The 19,713-nt window shown below is 35.3% G+C and overlaps 1 protein-coding gene across 1 annotated transcript in view; it reads right to left on the reverse strand.

Annotated features, from left to right (window-relative positions):
- TRHDE (thyrotropin releasing hormone degrading enzyme) overlaps positions 1-19,713 on the reverse strand; it is a 366,112-nt gene that overhangs the window by 60,743 nt on the left and 285,656 nt on the right. Inside the window, exons 11-12 of the mRNA XM_008155542.3 lie at positions 18,431-18,564; positions 18,281-18,336 (exon numbers count right to left, since the gene is read on the reverse strand). Coding sequence (XP_008153764.3) covers positions 18,281-18,336; positions 18,431-18,564 — 190 coding nt within the window. The remainder of the gene's footprint in view (positions 1-18,280; positions 18,337-18,430; positions 18,565-19,713) is intronic.

The raw sequence follows: 19,713 nt of genomic DNA on the forward strand, positions 1-19,713 counted from the left end.
CTGTCATTCATAATGGCAAGATGTTCTTTTATTTTTCTGCAATTTAAATTTCACAAGGATACTATCATTTTAACTTTCTCATTCTAATTCCTTCACGTCTTTCTTCCTCTTAGATGCATTTGTTGCAGCCACTATATTTTGAAATATCTTTGAAGATTATTCTGAAATACTGTCCACTGCTAAAATGCTTGAGATCTATTACCAGATAATTCTGGATGCAGGTGTCACTAGATTAGTTGTGTGATGTTTCTTGTTTCCTTCTTCTAGATGCTTTTCAAGATCACCCTAAATGATCAATTGCCACCTCTTCCATGAAGCATTAGGAGATCATATACCATTCAGAAGTGATCACTCCCTCCTTTAAAACATTTCTTAAGCCACCTAACATTTATATTTAGGTAAACAAAAAATACTTTAGACCAATGAATTAATTAGATAAAATCCTACATTAGATAATTGTGAGATTGTACTCTCTCTAAATTCTAAGGCACCTGAAGATAGCCTAATAAATTTTGTAGTTCATATGTTTCATATACTGTTACAGTAGATTCCTATTAACATTTATGCAACAAATGAAATACATGTATTTTTAACAATTATTATTTGATGAAAAATTTATTTTGTATGAGAATATAGTTTATAAAAGGTTCTGTGCTGTCAACATCATAAAGCTGTGTTTATCCAGAGATATTTTTAACTCCTTTATCCATTTAATTGTCAAAAACTACTAAATTTAATGTTAAAATGCAACCTTCATATTTAAAATTAAAAAACATGTTGTGTATTGGAAGGATTATTCTACATTACAATGATATTTCTTATTTTAAAAAGCTAAGAAAGAGTATAGTATAGAGAAATACAAATTAAGATGAAAAGTCAAAATTTTATTAAAATGTACTCAGATTAAAATTTGGGTATACATTTATACTTTGGTATGTTGGTATATATGTCCAATAATATCAATTTTGAATAATTTGTTTTAAACTGAGGTGAAACTAAAGATAACAGGGCATATCTAGAGTAATTACTTTTCTAGTCCTAAAGTCTAGCTCCGTGGTCAGCAAACTGCGGCTCGCAAGCCACATGCGGCTCTTTGGCCCCTTGAGTGTGGCTCTTCCACAAAATACCATGGCCTGGGTGAGTATTTTGAAGAAGTGGCATTAGAAGAAGTTTAAGTTTAAAAAATTTGGCTCTCAAAAGAAATTTCAATCGTTGTACTGTTGATATTTGGCTCTGTTGACTAATGAGTTTGCTGACCACTGGTCTAGCTCAATATTATATTGCCCTTGAATGCCATGGCTGTGATTCTGGCCTCTCATGAAATGTTATAAAATAAGAGGAAATATTGATTAATCATTTACCGGGCCTAGGGCCATATAGAATGTTCTAATTATATTGTCTCACTTAATATTCAAAATAAAACTTTGATGTAGATACTCTTTTATCCACATTTTTTAATTATTAAGCTAAGAATAAAAGTTAGTAACTTGCTTAAGGTTACATTTTTTGCTGGAGCTAGGATTAATATTCATATTTAATTTTAGAGTCAATGATTTCAACCACTATAATTTTCTAAACTAAAAATTAGAGAAGAGGGAGCAATTATTCTTTTTTAAAGAAATATTTTTAAGTTTATTTTGTCTATGGAATAGAATAATGCAAAAAGAGAAATTAATAACATGAATTTTAAAACATGACCATGTTCGCCCAGCCAGTGTGGCTCAGGGGTTGAGCATTGACCTATGAACCAGGAAGTCATGGTTCAATGCCCAGTCCAGGCACATGCTTGGGTTACAGGCTCCATTCCCAGCAGAAGGCAGCTGATCAATGATTCTCTCTCATAATTGATGTTTCTATCTCTCTCTCCTTCTACCTTCCTCTCTGAAATCAATTTTTAAAAATTGAACATTCTCAAAAACAGTCTCATTTTATTCTTAAGATAAATTTGCCCCTCTTCAAATGTCAATTTGACAATTTGTTTCAATAATTTTAACCATGTTTATAATGATGAACACAATATAATCAAAGTTCCAAAAATACATCTTAGCAAACAATCAACAAATAATAAAAACTGCATGCACAAAATATTTTTAATTATTCATGTAAAAGTTTGAAAATATCTTACACTTCAAAAATATAAATATGTTTAAGTTAATTGTGGTTTATATACCCATCCAATAGAATATTAGAGAGCATTCCAAAATTAATTTATTAAGCTAAGGAAATAAAATAAAGATTAGAAAGACAGAAGTAAAACTATTGTTATTTACACATGATTTTGCAATGTTTGTAGAAAGCCATTCAGAAGTGATCAAAAGTATTAAAAAACTAAGAGAAATAATAGTGAACTTAGCAAGGTTGCAGGATATAAGGTAGAATATGGATATGTGAAAAGATCAATTTTTAGGAAGTCTTAAGTTTGTAGAAGGTTCAAAAACAGTGCATGTAATGCTATTGTTCATTACAATGAAAGGCCAATAAACATTTCTTTCATATTCATAAGATAGAATATATATATATATGAAATAAAATATAATATATATGAAGTAAAATATATATAAATTTACATCCTATCTAATAAAAGATTAATATGCAAATTGATCATACCTCCACTACACCCACAAGCCATGCCCACCAGCCAATCAGGAGAGAGTATGCAAATTAACCCAACCAAGATGGCTGCAGCCACGGAGAGAGCAGGAGGCTTGAGTTGCCCCCAGCGATGGAAGAAGCCAAGTTTCTGCAGCCCTGGCCTGCCTTGGCCTCCGCATAAGGCTATAAAGTTTCAATTATAGAAGATAAATAAATCCCAGATACCACAACCTCCACTTGGGTCAACGGGGGGCGTGGCCAGCCTGCAAACCACCACAGGCCCCTCGCCCAGGTTGCCCCACACCCCAAGGGAACCCCCACCCTAATCTGGGACACCCTTCAGGGCAAACCAGCCGGCCCCCACTCATGCACCAGGCCTCTATCCTATCTAATCCTATCTAATAAAAGAATAATATGCAAATTGATCATCACTCCAACACACAAGATGGCTGCCCCCATGTGGTCAATTGGGCCTAAATGGGCAGTCGGACATCCTTCAAGGGGTCCCAGATTGGAGAGGGTGCAGGCTGGGCTGAGGGACACACAGCCCCGTGTATGAATTTCATGCACCGGGCCTCTAGTATATATATAAATTTACATATATATATATATGAATTTTCAATTGTATTTCTAGATATAAAGAGCCAGCATACTTTTTCTTAAAGGGCCAGATAGTATTTCAGGCTTGTATGGCACACAATCTCTATTGAAACTTTACCTTTGTAGCCATAAACAATATACAACATAAATAAATCGACATGGTTGTCTTCCAATAAAACTTCATTTACAAAAGCAGGTGGCTGGCTAGTGGGTCATAGTTTGTCAAACCCTGATATAGATAGGTAGTTAGGTAGGTAGGTAGAGACATACATAGATTACACTAACATATATATACAATAAGTCAAATGTAAAATTTTTTAAAATCTTCATTTACAATAACATAAAAGAGAAAATATGCAGAAATAAATTTATTAACTGGAACTATGAAGCATTGCAAAAGAAACATTTAAAAGACCTAAACAAATAAAGAGATATGCTTCAGACAGGATATTATTGATTTTTTGTTTTTGTTAATCCTCACCCAAGGATATTTTTCCATTGATTTTAGAGAGTGGAGGGAGGGGGAGACAGAGAGAGAGAAACATCGATATGAGAGAGACACATAAATTGGCTGCCTCCTGCAAGTGCCTCGACCAGGACCAGGGATTGAGCCAGCAACTGAGGTATGTGCCCTTGACCAGAACTGAGCCTGGGACTCTCAGTCTGTGAGCCAAACTAGCTAGGGTGACATATATATTATCAATATGATAATTCTCTTCAAATAGATTTATATTTTCAAAGTAATCACAAACAAAATTCTAAAAGACTTACTGTAAATTTACAGTAATCAACATAGTATGCTATTAGTATAGTGAAAGATAGTATATGGATCAATGGAACACCCTACAGAGTCTAAAATATAGATTCACAATTTATACCATCAATTGATTTTTAACAAAGGCCAGGGAAAGTTGGTGGAAAAATAATGGTTTTAACCAAATGGTGTTGAAACAAGTAGATGTCTGTATGGAAACAATTAACCTTAACCCTTACCTTACATTATACATAAAATTTATATAAAATAGACAAAATTTATCTTCTACTCAAAAACATAGAAGAAAAACATTGTACTATTGGAATTAATATAGATAGCTTAAGCAGGATATACAGACACAAACTATGAAAGAAATAATAAAATGGATCTCATCAAGATTAAAAACTTTCTATGTTGAAAGACAAATTCAGAAACTAAAAATTCAAACTACAGACTGAGAGAAAAATTTGCAAACATGTATCTGACTAATTTGCTTGTCCCTGAATATTTAAAGAATTTTTAAGTGCATGAAAAGATTCTCAACATCATTGATCATCAGAGCAGTGAAAATCAAATCGATCACCAATAAGATATACCCTACACACAATGCAATGACTGATATTATAAAGACCAACAATACTGAGTGGTTGGCCAGGATGCGCAGCAAATGGGACTGTCATAGGTTGCTTGTGGGAATGCAGAGTGGTCCAGCCACTTTGTAAAATAGTATGGTTGTATCTTGTTAAGTAATCTTACCAGACAACCATCAAGTCCACCCCTAGGTATTTACTAAGAGAAAGAGAAAGGAAAACATACATATATATATATATATATTAGAGGCCCGGTGCACAAAATTTGTGCATGGGGGCGGGGGGACTGGGGGAGTCCCTCAGCCCAGCCTGTGCCCTCTCGTTCCTTACTGCCTGCTTGCTCGCTGCGCCTTAGTGCTGCTGCAGAGGCAGGAGAGGCTCCTGCCATCGCTGCTGTGCTTTCCAACCATGAGCTTGGCTTCTGAATGAGTGACGCGACCCTGTGGGAGCGCACTGACCACCAGAGGGCAGCTCCTGTGTTGAGGGTTTGCCCCCTGAGGTCAGTGTGCATCATAGCGACTGATAGTTCTAGTAGTTCCACCTTTTATTATATATATAATAAAAGCCTAAGCAACCATATATATATATATATATATATATATATATATATATATATCCATACAAAGATGCATATGCAAAGGTTCACAGCAGCATTATTCATAGTACACTAAAACTGGAAGCAACCTGCATGCTTAAAAGATATAAATGTCTATTATCTGTGCTATTACTGATTAATGAGTAACTATTTTCCAGGAAAATACCTGTATGGGTCTATAACTCGGGTATGTAAACTTCTGCCACTCAGGAAGCTATCAAGGTACTCTGGAGCATCTCTTGTTCTTCACCAGGTAAAGGGCCATTGTGTGGTTCTCAGTAGCTCCCTTAATAGCGTTTGTCGTGATTGCCTTTCATACAGGGCTCTCTGCCTCCACACTCGTTCCCTCATAGTATATTCTCAATAGGGCAGCCAGACTTATCCTTTAAAAACACGTTTGATCACATCAACCTTCTGTTCAAAACCCTCATAATCACTTTCCCACTCACTCTGAATAAAATCCCAAATTCTCACAGCAGTCTACAGGGCTTTATGTGATCAGTGCTCTGTTACTTCCCTATAATCATCACATACTGCTCTGCCACTTACTCCATCAGACACATCTATCTGTTTCCTTTCCCTTGAACATGCCAAGCAGAATCTACCTCAGGACCTTTGCACTCACACATCTGGAATGCTCTACTACCAGATGGATTGCTTCTTTACTTCTATTAGGTCACAACTCAAATGCCAACTGAAAAGTGAGAGCATCCCTGACAGATATTTATGTGTGTGATAATCTGACTTTAATCATTCTCCACTGCAATGTAAGCTCTATGAAGCAGGAACTCTGACTCGTTTATTCACTGCTATTCACTCGAGTGTCTATAACAGTGCCTGGTACTCAGCAGTGTTTATTAAATATTTGTTTAATAAATTAACTGTCATATTGTGTACAGGCCATTTGGGATTGCCATTTCTGTCCCTGCCTAAAATATTCTTAAATCCCCTGTGTTTCAAATGTAAAATGCTATTATTATATAATAATACTAGTAACTAATTTTGTATTACATAATGTTCCATTTGTGAATTATTCTTACTAATAAGCATCAACAATTAAAATAAAAGTTAATCCACTAAAAGCATTTTGAAGTGCCTTTCATTATTTTTATTTTGCTTGTTTGTGAAATATGTTATCTTATCACTTATGTGTAGATGATAAGGACAATACCATATAAAGACACTTTATAATTAACTTATCTGCAATGAAGAATAATTATTGAATGATGACAGCACATATAAACCAAGTAAGTAACTATTGACAGATTTTCAAACTAGTTCCTATGCATTTCTAATGATGAAATACAGACTAACAAATAAAAAAAGCACATATATTCTTATCTTACTTTTAATTTGGCATATCTTAAAGAAAGTGGATATTGAATAATTTCTTCATCAAATACTTGTAAACTTTTATTATATGTGATAATTATTTAGTATATAAATCATGCACAGAAAATATTGAAATCAGTAATATCTTCCTTTTACTAAGAAAAATACTTGAATTTATTTTAACTAAATCTCAGCTAGATTCTCACATTTTAAAATTCTATATGACTTTTCTCATATGAAATTAAAAATAACCTTTTGAGGCCAAATATAGTCGTTTTATCATTACATAAAGTAAGCATCATGGCTCTGTCTTTGTTATCCACCTACCTTTCAATCCATGTAGCTATCACCTACCTGTCAACAAACTCATTAACATTCATACTGTATATATACTTGATTGAAATACCTTACAATATTACTTTGCATTTCTTGAAGCACAAATTTTCCTATGGATTTCTTAACTCCTCGCACCCTAAAAAAGAACTGATAGTCTATCAATGTCAAAATTCAACAGAATGAAATAACCTTTAAAAAGTGGTAATAGGAAACCTGAGAAACTCTACAAAGATAGATATTAAAAAATATAGTAAGGTAGGAAGCCAGTGGCCTAACTGCTTTGCATAGTAAGTATATTTCTGTAATTATTTTAATCTCAATTATTTGAATATGAGAAGTAACATTTTCCTCAATATGGCATGGATAAAATTCTCGATCTTGTCCTCAGTATATGCAACTAATTTCCAATACATTTGCACACTGGGAATGAAAAAACTACTAATTTTCACGTGGTGTTCTTTCTATTTTGGCATTTCTGACAGCATTCCCAAAAACCCTCCACTTAACTTTAGAGTTTGTTTAAGTTCTCATCCACATAAAACTCACTATAGATACTCAGTCACTATTCTCTTCAGGGCCTATTAGCCTTACTTGAATTTGTTACATACTAGACTAACATATTCCTTCTTATTGCAAACTCTCTTTTTCCACTTCTGGTTAGCTCTACCACCTGGTGACCTGAAGAGTTGATGTTGAACTTCTGTTTAATGCTGATCCTAATTAGGTGAAACAGCTTAACAACTGGGAACCTCTGCCTACCTTCCTTTAGCAGCAAGAATCAACAACGCTTCAGGCCATTCCGGGTTTGGGAAGAATCCAATCTGTGATTCAAATGGGGTCTAATTCTGCAGGGTCCAGCACTACTTCTTAGCATCTGAGTGGGCCTGCACTCCTATCTTTCAATCACATTGGATAGGTTTGGGCACAGTTGCAATGAGTCAGGTTTTCCTGAGCTCATGTTTTCTTACATCCAAAATTGTGAAGGCCTCTTCACGGGCACTCCATTCCATGTAAGGACACTTGAAGCATTCCCCACAGAAGAGTGCAAATTGCATAAAATTACCCAAGAACACTGTGTATTTCAAATCATCTCGCACAGCTTTAAGATTTGTCACATAAGCAAAAATGTGTGTTAATTTGAATGAATCACTCACCTTTAGGGCACAAAATGTGGAAACTAAATTTCCTTTCCCCTCTTCCCAAAATTATTGCCTCTTCAAATATAAAAATAAAATCTTCAAATTTTCATGGCAAGTAGAAACTAATATAAAATACCTATTTTCCTTTATATTCTGGATTCCTTATTGAGGTAACACTACTACCTTTGGGAAATAACTTTTGAAGCCCCAAATAGATTTTATGAGTTCTGGGAGAAAAACACGAGCAGTTCTTTACTTTATCATTGGCTGGTTAGAATGTTGTTAGGAATCTCTTTTCTAAGGTAGGAAAATATCATTACAAGGCAACTTAAACCAGTAAATAATTACTACTCTACCATAAAACCTGCATTGATACACATATTTATACATTTCCCCTTTAACTATTTATTTTATAATTTAAGTTGTTATAATAAAAAATGAAAGAAGGCTGTGTATGTGTGTGAAAATTAGATTTTATATTAACAAGTCAAATAGCAGAAGGATTCATTTCATTTTTCCACAGACTAAGTCTACTACAAAACTCTCCTCTTTTTTTATCAATTATTCCTTGCTGAAAGAACCTATTTACTTTTCTTTTCTTCCCTTTATCTAAGTTCTTGATTCCCTCAAAGAACATCACATAATAATCACAAAACCTAAATAATCTTCTCTCAGTTAAAACGTGTGGTAGGTAGCTCCACTATTCCTGCCTACGTGCACCGCCAATAAATTTACAGAATATTCCAGGTTGAGGTGCCAGGTGAACTTGCAAGAAAATTCTGCAATGCCTTTCACCAAGGAAACTATCGACCACCTTCAAGTCCGATATGCACATGCATGCTTGATGTGTGTCCAAGTGCTCATGCAGCAGTAAAGGTGTCTCCTAATGACACCAGAACCCTCCAGTGCCTTTGCATGCTTGGGAAAATTTCTGAGACACCCATATTATGAGTTAATGTTGACAGGCATCAGATAAGATATCTGAAATGGTTACATATTTAAGAATAAGAATCAAAAAGTATTTTGGGTTCCCTGATATCTTAATGGTTGAATGATCATCTCGTGGCTCAAGGATCCAAAGAAAGTCGTGCTTACTATTGTCAAGGATGCCTACTCCCAGGCCTTTCAGTATCGAAGAAGCACCTGTCTTTCTAAACTGATGCCATCAATACCCTCTTAGCCTCAAAAGGAGCGGTTTTCACATTATCGTGTTTGTCTGAATCTCATGAAGTGCTGCATCGAGTGCAGGCTCCCAGGTAGTCATGGGAATATGCAATTTCTAACAAAACATCTCAGGTGATCCTGATGTGGGCAGTCTCTCAGATTATGCTCAAAGGAGCACTGCACCTGAATATGAAAAGAATCCCAGCAAGCAGCAGAAGGGAAAACTCAAATTCTTAAAGCAGAAACACTAAGATAATAATTCAGGTCTTTATGTTAAAAATACATATTACAAATATTTGTTCAAGTAACGTTGATGGTATAAATGATCATTTTGAAGGGAGTTCTGCCTAAATAGTTTAATTTATTTGTGGACAGTCAAGTATTTCAAATTCTTGGTGAGCTCAGAGATCCTAGAATAAATTATCGTGCAAAATCAGGCTCAGGTTTCAAACAATTAGAGAACAATAACAACAACAAAAATCACAGTTTTGTGTCAAATATAACTAGACAGTACTAACTACAACATGAATTATAAAATTGCTTTTCAATTGTGAGATGTTAAAGAGCATCCATATATATACCTATTCAAACCAATTTGTGTTTGCATTTGGAAATGTATACTACTTATTTTTTAAAAAGAATAGCTCATGCAAACCCATGTAACCTACAAACATCACCCACACTTTTGTAACTCAAGAGTGACTGCTGTTTGCTATGAAAATGAATCAAACCTATAGAAACAATGTCAAACTGTCTCTTATACTTTTTACTTAGCACTCTCAGACATCAGACATTAATATTAAAACATTTTCACCTACAGAGTTGAAACAAAGTTGGCACTGGCGGGTTACAAATTTGCTTCTGATTTAATGCAGTACAATTTATTCGTTTATAAGAAAGTTTGACGTCCTCAAAAGCCTCAGGCCTGCCCTTAGTGTCTCAGGAGGTGTGTACTTCCCAGAAGTCCCTGGTATGGTCCCTCCCCCTAAATTCTCCTTCCCAGGGCAACACCTGGGACTCATTCTCAAAAGATTCTAAACATAAAAGTGAAGTGGTCTTCTATCACCATAACTAATTCTCCAAAGAACTTCCATGTACTTTGAATATTTAAAATGGAATAGCCTATCACAAAGGAACATGTTACCTCACTCTCTAACCTTGGGCTAACAAGAGTATGCATGTAGGAGCAGTGTAGCTTGAAAATCCAGGCGCATACTCTAAGCTTTTACTGGGTTATCATAGGAAAAAAGCTGATGACACCAAGTTCATTATAGTGAAATGTCCTGAAAATGTTTTCAAACTATATTTAATAGTTACTTTTGGCGAAGTGTTGTATAAACGAAGACCAATTTGGAGGTGTTTTGGTTATGAATTGTTAAGTAATTGCATGCAAAAAGGTATAAAGAAATAGAGGACTTCAAGGTAACTTTTTGTATATCTCAAGAGCAGCATTAGATGAGGGTGACAAATAGATCATTAGAATCCCAGCCTCAGAGATGTGAGAAATAGTGTGATCGCCCTAGCTGGTTTGGCTCAGTGGATAGAGCGTTGGCCTACGGACTGAAGGGTCCCAGGTTCGATTCCGTTCAAGGGTACATGCCTGGATTGTGGGCTTAATCCCCAGTAGGGGACATGCAGGAGGCAGTCAATCAATGATTCTCTCTCATTGATGTTTCTATCTCTCTCCCTCTCCCTTCCTCTCTGAAATCAATAAAAATGTGTGTTTCTTTTTAAAAAAGAAAGAAATAGCTTGATCTTTTGAGGATGGCCAGAAAGCTTCTGAAGGAACTCACTGTGAACCATGATAAGATGCAAACCAGTTAGAAAGGCTGAGAAGGTAACTACCAGCTAATTTTAATACCTTCCAGTCAATGGCAGGAGATTAGAAGCAACAATAAATGTTATTTGCAATAAACAATTTTATCACTTTCAGGATTTCCTATTTAATTGTAATCCTTTGGCATACACATTAAGGTGACTCAACAAAAGATAAATAAGAACATAATTACATGGCTACTTCCCTCCAATGAGTCTAATACAAAAAACTAAAGAATCATCCTATTCCCCATGCCAGTGAGTACAATATAAAATGTATTTTAATCAGTATTCTCAATAATCTATTATTATTAATAATGTTCATGGTTTCATTATAAAGCACCACTGAGAAAGAAAACATGTTTACACTGAGATTATATAATACTTTAAAAAAGAAAAAGGTGGAGATTAAAGAAATAATTCATAAAACTGGAATTTATAAAGCCGGAGACAGAGGCACCCAGGATCCTTAATCAGGTTTTGCATTGCAATGCTCAGCTGAAATGAAGTGGGCTCATTCTCACCCTAACAGAGTGGGGGAGTCAGGATAAAATGTCCAATCTGCCAAGGTATTTCTCACAAAAGGTTTCTCAGTCATTCCTTCTTCATTTCCTCTCTGAAAGGTCACCAGATTACACATTTAAACAACCAGCTATCAAAGTAGGAAAAATAGCTCCTCATCTAGCCCAGCTGAATTGGAACAGGTGCTTTTCAGGCACATCATGCTACTATTCTCTACAATGAGTGAATAAATGACCAGCACATAATTTGCAAGAGAAACTTGAAGCTAGATACAGGAGAGCCAGGTAGAAGAAACAGAAGGACTTCTAGTAAAAGCCGTGATGAAGGAAGTCCCAGAAGGAGCCAAATACTATGACTCAGTCTGCAAACACTGTTCGGGTGGTTTTCACAGTGCTACCAGTTCTGAAACCAGGGCTCAGAAACAAAAATAACGTGTACACGTAGGTTTGGGATGTTGTCATAATTTGCTTCTTCTAGGACCATTGTATTTTCACTGGCTCATGTATTGGATTTCCAGTTTCCCTAACATATCTCAGATTTATGAACTTTGAGATAAGTCAATAAGAATGTATTTATTAACTTTTAACATGTATTTATCAAACCTGTAGTAAGTACTAACAATGACTGCTCACCAATAATAGAGCACTTCTAAGTGTGACATTCATAATCTGCAGATATGCTTTTTTTGTTAGGAAGACATTAATATTAAAAAAATAACTTCTATCTTATTCCTTAACAAAGTTTTCAAACTAAGTTGTAATAATCTGCTCTTGTGAAGGCTTTGTAAGTGATTGGACTCTTAATGGAATAGCCTATGACAGAAAATTTAAAAATATGCTACACAGGCTGAACAAATATGTCATGGTATTAATAATGCAGTAAATTGGCATATGTTTGCATAATTGAATTTTCTAGAAAAGTGGTGACTAAATAAATAAATCAGTGTAGAAACCATCCAGGGCCAGGAGGAGGAGGAGGAGGAGAGGGGAGGAGAAGGAGAAGGAGAAGGAGAAGGAGAAGGAGAAGGAGAAGGAGAAGGAGAAGGAGAAGGAGAAGGAGAAGGAGGATGATGTATCTCTGAAACTTTTGGGGGTATTTATAAATTTTCCAAATAATTGTCATGTATATTGAATATTTCAAACAAAATACAACATAGGCCCACAATACAGTGATACACACTTTTATAGCTTTTTAAATTTGTAGTCAGAGCATGTTGATAGTGTTAAATATCCAAATCCAGTGGTCACTACAATTCCTCTTGCAAATTTTCCAAATTTCCAGCTTCCATCACATATGAAGCTAACAAGAGTTCTTACCTTATCTAGCTGCCAATTCCACTCCCTCTCAAATCTCTGCATTATCCGAGCTGTAGCATGAGCATTACTATTGTAGTAGTTCTCCTGCCATAGGACCATCTAGTTTACACTATTCCTATACTTATTCTCCTACCTATAAGCCTTTAATGGATTTCAATAGTCAATTTCCATTCTTCTAATGTTATTCCCTATATCATGTGCTCCATAATCTTCCTAAGCCACATTAATTCTTTACTTCCCAATGCTTTTATACTATTTTATTCATAGCACTTATATACTGAATATGGTTCATTATCTACAGTGTATTTTCCCTACTAGATTGTGAATTCATTTAAAACAAGGAATGCATCTTATTGATTTTTATATCTCCCAATTTAACAATGCTTTATCAAAACACAACAAAACAACACACACACACAAATACAAAACAACAACAACAAAAATCTAGGCATTTTAGTCACTAATTTAAAAGTTCAAGTCAAAATACAATAGTATTTGCAAGGCAATCAATTAATTGATTCCATATATATCAGCAATTAAAATTAGAATATGTAAGTGCAGAAGCAGTACCGTCGATATATATATAAAAACCTAAGTGACTGGCTGACCAGCTGACCAGCCGACTGGTAGCTATGATCCACACTAATCACCAGGGGGCAGACACTCAACACAGAAACGGAAACCACAGGTATGGAAACATGTAACAGATTGATGAATCTCAGAGGGAAGGGGATGAGGGGAGGGTGGGAAGAGATTAACCAAAGATCTTATATGCATACTAGAGGCCTGGTGCACATATTTGTGCACTGGTGGGGGTCCCTCGGCCTGGCCTGCAGGGATCAGGCTGAAACTGGCTCTCCGACATCCCCTGAGGAGCCCAGATTGCGAGAGGGCACAGGCCAGGGCGAGGGACCCCACGGGTGGCACCGGGCCTCTAGTTTCCTATAAAAACACATATCATTTTTTTTTTAATCATGAAATAATATGATGTTACCACAACTTATGTATCAAAGACCTTGACTGATGGACCTGGATAAATAGGGAGGGATAATGTTTTCGAACTAGAAAGCTCATATTTGAAAAGACATTAATTATTTAACTTTAATTTATAAATCCAATGCATATTCAGTCATAACTATAGCAGGATTTTTAATGGGCTTTGTCAAACTGATTCTAAAAATATATATTTAAGAGAAAATATGTAAGATTTTGAACAGGGACAAGAGAATATTTTGTCAACCACAACATACTATAATGTTAAATTAATTTAGAACAATATGGCACTAGTGTCAAAGAGGCCAATTAAACAATTAAAACAATTCCCTAAAATATGAGCATTTGCTTTAATTTAACCCTTTGCACTCGCTTGCTTTTTTCTCGATTCCTTTATTCTAATGCTAACCGTGTTGAGTCACACTCAACATCCGAGTGCAAAAGGTTAAAGCTATTATTTCAAACTAGAGGCCCAGTGCATGATTAAATCATGCACGTGTAGGGTCCTCTACACGCTTTCGCTTTCGATCACGGGGGAGCTGGGTGCCTGTCCGCTGGTGCACCAGGCCTTTCAGAAGCCTCCACCATGCCAGAGGCTTCTGAAAGGCCTGGTGCACCAGCGGACAGGCACCCAGCTCCCCCGCTTTTGATGGTCCATGGCAGGACGTGAGCTCGCTGCCCCAGAGGTCCCTTCTGTGCTGCAGCACAGCCATGGCGCAGACGCTGAGCTCGCATGCCGCTGGCGGCACGAGCTCAGCATCCCGCCGGCCCAATCAGCCACCCTGGCCACCCTGAGTACCGCCCTGCCCTGCGCCTCCTGGCCAATCGTGGGCATAGCGAAGGTACAGTCAATTTGCATATTTGTCTATTATTAGGTAGGATATGTGGATACGGAAGGCCTTTTAAATAAGTAGAATTGATATAATTAGTTATCAATGTATTGATGTTACAGAAAATTATACCCCAATTCCATTCTATACATAAAAATGAACTCGAGAAGGAAGGGTTGAAGCAATAGACACTAAAAACAAAGTGATGAGAAATAAGAAGAGTAATTCCAAAATCTTCAGATAGAAAAGGTCTTCTATGTGAGATGGAACCAGAAAGCTATAAAAGAAATGATTTGACATGTAAATTAAAAATTCTAATGATGAAATATATTACAAAGTAAAAAAAAAAAAAAGCACATATTAAATAGAGAAAATACTGTAAAAAATGCATGCTACAAAAAATGTTACCATACAAAAATCCTAAATATATAAGAAAATAGAACAGGAAAAACACCTCACCCATCTTCTATTAGGTTTTAATATTTTTTTTTTCTCAACCAGGTAACAATTCACAAAAGAAAAAAATACAAATTGCAAATGTGTACATATATAGAAAATGTATATATAGAAAAGATGCATAGACTAATTTAATTAGTTCTATAACAACTTCAAGAAAATTTGTTTTTGCTGCCAGAGTGTAAAAAATGTAGAAGATACTTCATGATCATGGTAGGTTTGAGGGAATTGAGCCCTCTTAGACATAGTTCATAAAGGGTTAAACTGCGGAAGTCTTTGGAATGCAATTCGTAATATTTATTAAAAGTCTTCTACTCTTTGAACCAAATATTCCACTTGCACATTGCTATAAAAATACATATATGCACAACAAAAGACTGTTCAAGGATACTCGCTGCCGTCTAGGTTATTATAATGGAAAATCAGGAACAATGGAATAAACCTCGCTGAGTTATTTTATAAATGAGTCAGAGAACAGAATGCATTATGTTCATGTAAAAAAATAAATAAACTGTATGAAAATGTAAAGAAAAAAATTCCTGGATTAATAGAGACCAAATAATAATTTTACCTGTGAGGAGGGTAAAGTCTTGACAGAGTAGGGAAGGGAAAGAACATTTTTACATTGTATTTCTCTTTTGTTTAAATGTTGTACAATTAAAATGCATTCATGTGGTATTTATGTTTTGAAAAATAACATTAAAAGGATACCTAGAATATGTTTACTTCGTTGCACAAAAAAAGCACCATGAATATTTATAATTTGGATAACTAATAATTAATCATCAATTCATGCAAGAAACATATATTGGCCAAATCCTGTACCAAAGATTAAGTTAGGCAGCAGTAATACATGAATGAGACAAAGCCAGGTCCTTAAGACCATCCAAGAATCATCAGGGGCCCAGAAAGGCAAGTGGTTAAGCTACAAGGTGACGACTGCTATAACCGAGGTCTTCAGAATGTCATCTTATTCTTACTGGGGAAGACAGGAAAGGCTTCAGATAAGGGAATGCAAGTGAAATAATTTTTTTTTTTTATGTAACTAGTACTATTCCTGACAGACAAGTGAGATAAGGGTGGGAAGAACTTCATATAATGGGCAATTTTCTACTTGTCTAAGGAGCTAAAGAGAGCATGATGTGTTATAGAAATGAAAAGAACGTTTATACAGATTAGTAGCAAAACTACATGAAACATGTACTAGAATATAGTGAAATATGACTAACTTAACCAAGTAAGTGCAGGGCACTTGCCTGAATCTCTCATTTTGCATTTATTTATTTGCACCCCAATAGGAAAGTTATTTTATTATCAATAAGAGAAAGTTTAATGTGTATTTCAATGAGATTTGCTATTTTCCTGGTTAATTTGTATAAAAGATAATGAAATTGTTTACTTCAAATATTTAAGGCTTCCACAGTTAGTACTGAAAGCAGTGTTCTGTCTTAGTTGACAAAAATAATTTTTGAAAAAAATAATTCATCCAACTAAATTAACTTAAATATTCCATTTAAAAATAACTTCCATCATTTAGTGCATATGAGTCAAAAGATCCCTTCATTTCCATCTCCATCTGTCCTTTGTCTTTAGGATATCACTACTTATTTGTTTTCCTACCATCAGTTCAGATCCACAAGGATTCATCTGAACTACTCTTTTAAGTTCCCTCAGTCTTTCTATATGGCTTGGATATTTTTTAAAATAAAAAATATTACTGCTAAAGATAGATATAGGTATATATAGATGATATACATGATATAGATATAGACATAGACATAGATATAGATATAGAGATGCAGATATAGATATAAATTATATAGAATGGATTAGAGATATGGATAGACAGATATAGAGATGATAGAGATAGAGATAGAGATAGAGATAGAGATAGAGATAGAGATAGAGATAGAGATAGAGATATACAGATGATATATATATATACAACAGCACGGGCTCTACAGCCAGACCACATGGGCCAAAACCTAGCCGCAGTTTGCCGACCACTGAACTAAGAGAACGTATTAGTAATAGTTCTTGGCTTCCTTAGCAATAACAGAAAGGCAAGGAGTTTTATTTTGTTTTTATTTTATTTTATTTGAGAACATCTAAAATGTCTTCTTTGCCATTTTTATGTGTTCTTTTTTCTACATTATTTCTTTTTATAAAAACCAACATCTCTAACCTGACCCTAAACTTTGCCTGCTATTGCACTAATTAAGCCTTCAATATATAATTCCGTTAGTTTTAATGAATTAGAATGCTACAGGTGGTATAATTAGTAGTGCATGAAAGAGAATTGAAATTTGATTGTATAGACAAATTGTAAAAACAGTTTCAGGTCCCATGTATGAAACAATGCTTATTAGTAGGACAAATTATATGTTTATATCACCACAGAAATACTTAACTGGTTTTACACAATTATCATAGAAAAAAATGTGGTAAAATATGAAAAATAGGTCATAAAAATTACCTATGACCTAACCTGTAGCTTTTAATATCAGATTATTAAAATTAAAACTGTCATTGGATGTGAAATACAAAATACTAAAAAGTATGAGTTTGCTTCGTTACTCTTAAAATTGAGTAAATATCTTTGGTTTATGATCAACATTTTTTCCAAGGATTTTTATGGATGTAAAAATTAAAAATCGACTGAAATGTGGAATTTAATGACTCTTCAAAGGAATAGCTGATGTTAACATTATAAATATAATCATAAAAATAACACAAATATTTCTATAAGTAGCATAATTGACTTCTGCTACAAGATTGATACACATTTTGTCCAGAACAGCTTTACTCTGTGGAATACTTATTTCTATCTTTCAGCATAAGTTCTTCATAATGAATTAAATTCAGAGAACATTATAAAAAGATATACCAGTATATTTCAAGAAAATAAATGCTGAAGCTTGAAGGCATTTTGCATCAAAAATCAAATATGGCATAATGGTTATTTTGTAGAATTCATTAATAAAATTGGGAGGATATTATTAACCTCCAGAGGGTTACATTGAACTTACAGAGAAAATTGATCAAGTTCCTCCTGACCCAGAAATACCCTTTGGATGCTATTGATCAAGAGTTTGGGACACTATTATAATTCATCTCCAAATACCAAGAATGTGAATAAGAAATTGTTTCTAAAAGATTTATTATTCAAAACATTCATACTATTTAGCTACTAGAGGAATTCTTAAGGGCATGCGTTTTATCGTGGAGATCCACAGGAAAACATACCTGGCTAAGCTGAAGGCATCATCGATCAAGCCTGCTCGATTACTGACGGAGAGAACCTGTGAGGTCAACCAGAAAAAAGTGGAATCACTCGGGATTAAAAAGGCAGGTTCACATATTAGAACAGATCATTGATGTGTAAACCCAGTTTACCTCATGGTTCCTGATTAATTGATCAATTAATAATCTCCAATTCCTTAAATCATAGTTGACTCTAAAATAGCCAGTTTGATTGATGTTTCCAAGCAACCAGCTTCCTTTGTCCAAAGAAGTTAGTCTGTGGTGCTCTGAAAATAGCATTTTGGGGATAGAATAGATTTTAAATTTTCAGGATTAAAATAGTATGAAGTATGCAGAGTATGAATAATTTTAAAAGAACACCTCCCAAATACCTAATTAAAATATCTTTAATCAATTAATCACTATAGCTAGAATTTGCTAGAAAACCTTTAATTGCTTACTCATTACCTCAATTATTTTTTCTTATAATTAACATTTTTGTTTTTTATAAAACCCCATTACCTCCACATATATTTTTTTCTCAAAAGAAATGTAACCAAGAAATATCTATACTAATAATAGAGAAATATGCAAATTGTTCAGGACACCAAGTAACAGTAACGACCAAACAGCAGGCTGCGTGCAGCGACAAGGCCAGCAGGGGGGTTAGTGAGGGATGACCAAATGACTGAACAGCAGGTTTTGTGGGGTGACCAGGCCAGCAGGGGCGTTAGTGAGGGATGACCAAACGACTGAACAGCAGGCTACATGGGATGACCAGGCCAGCAGAGGGGGCAGATGGGAGTGACCAGGCCAGCAGTGGGGGCAGATGGGGGTGACCAGGCCAGCAGTGGGGGCAGTTGGGGGTGACCAGGTCAGCAGAGGAGGCAGTAAGGGGCAATCAAGGCCAGTGGGGGGGGACAGTTAGGGGCAATCAGGTCGGCAGGCAGAGGTGGTTAGGGGTGATCAGGCTGGTGGGGGGGGGGCAGTTAGGGACAATCAGGCAGGTAGGCAGGTGAACAGTTAGGAGTCAGTGGTCCCAGATTGTGAGAGGGATCCCAGATTGGAGAGGGTGCAGGCTGGGCTGAGGGGGACCCCCCATGCATGAATTTTGTGCACCAGGCCTCCAGTACTACTATATTTTTGTGACTTCTAGTTAGTTTGTATATGGATATGTGGCTAGAATAAAATAAAAGGTTTTAGGTGTATATCCTACTTAATTTATTCAGTGGGAAGCTGATTACCAATAGAGCTCATTTATTTGAAAGTCACTGTTGTTTCCTGACATTTTTCTTGTTCTTTCTTGAAAGTACTAATAAATAACAGACTTCCCTGCATCATCAAAATGCTGGGAAAGGGAACCTCATTTGTTTAAGACACTAATATTACCATATATAATTAGAACAAAGATATTCTTCTTATTGAAATCATTTTGG

The sequence above is a fragment of the Eptesicus fuscus genome, chromosome 7 (assembly GCF_027574615.1).
Source record: "Eptesicus fuscus isolate TK198812 chromosome 7, DD_ASM_mEF_20220401, whole genome shotgun sequence".
In the NCBI taxonomy this organism is placed as follows: Eukaryota; Metazoa; Chordata; class Mammalia; order Chiroptera; family Vespertilionidae; genus Eptesicus; species Eptesicus fuscus.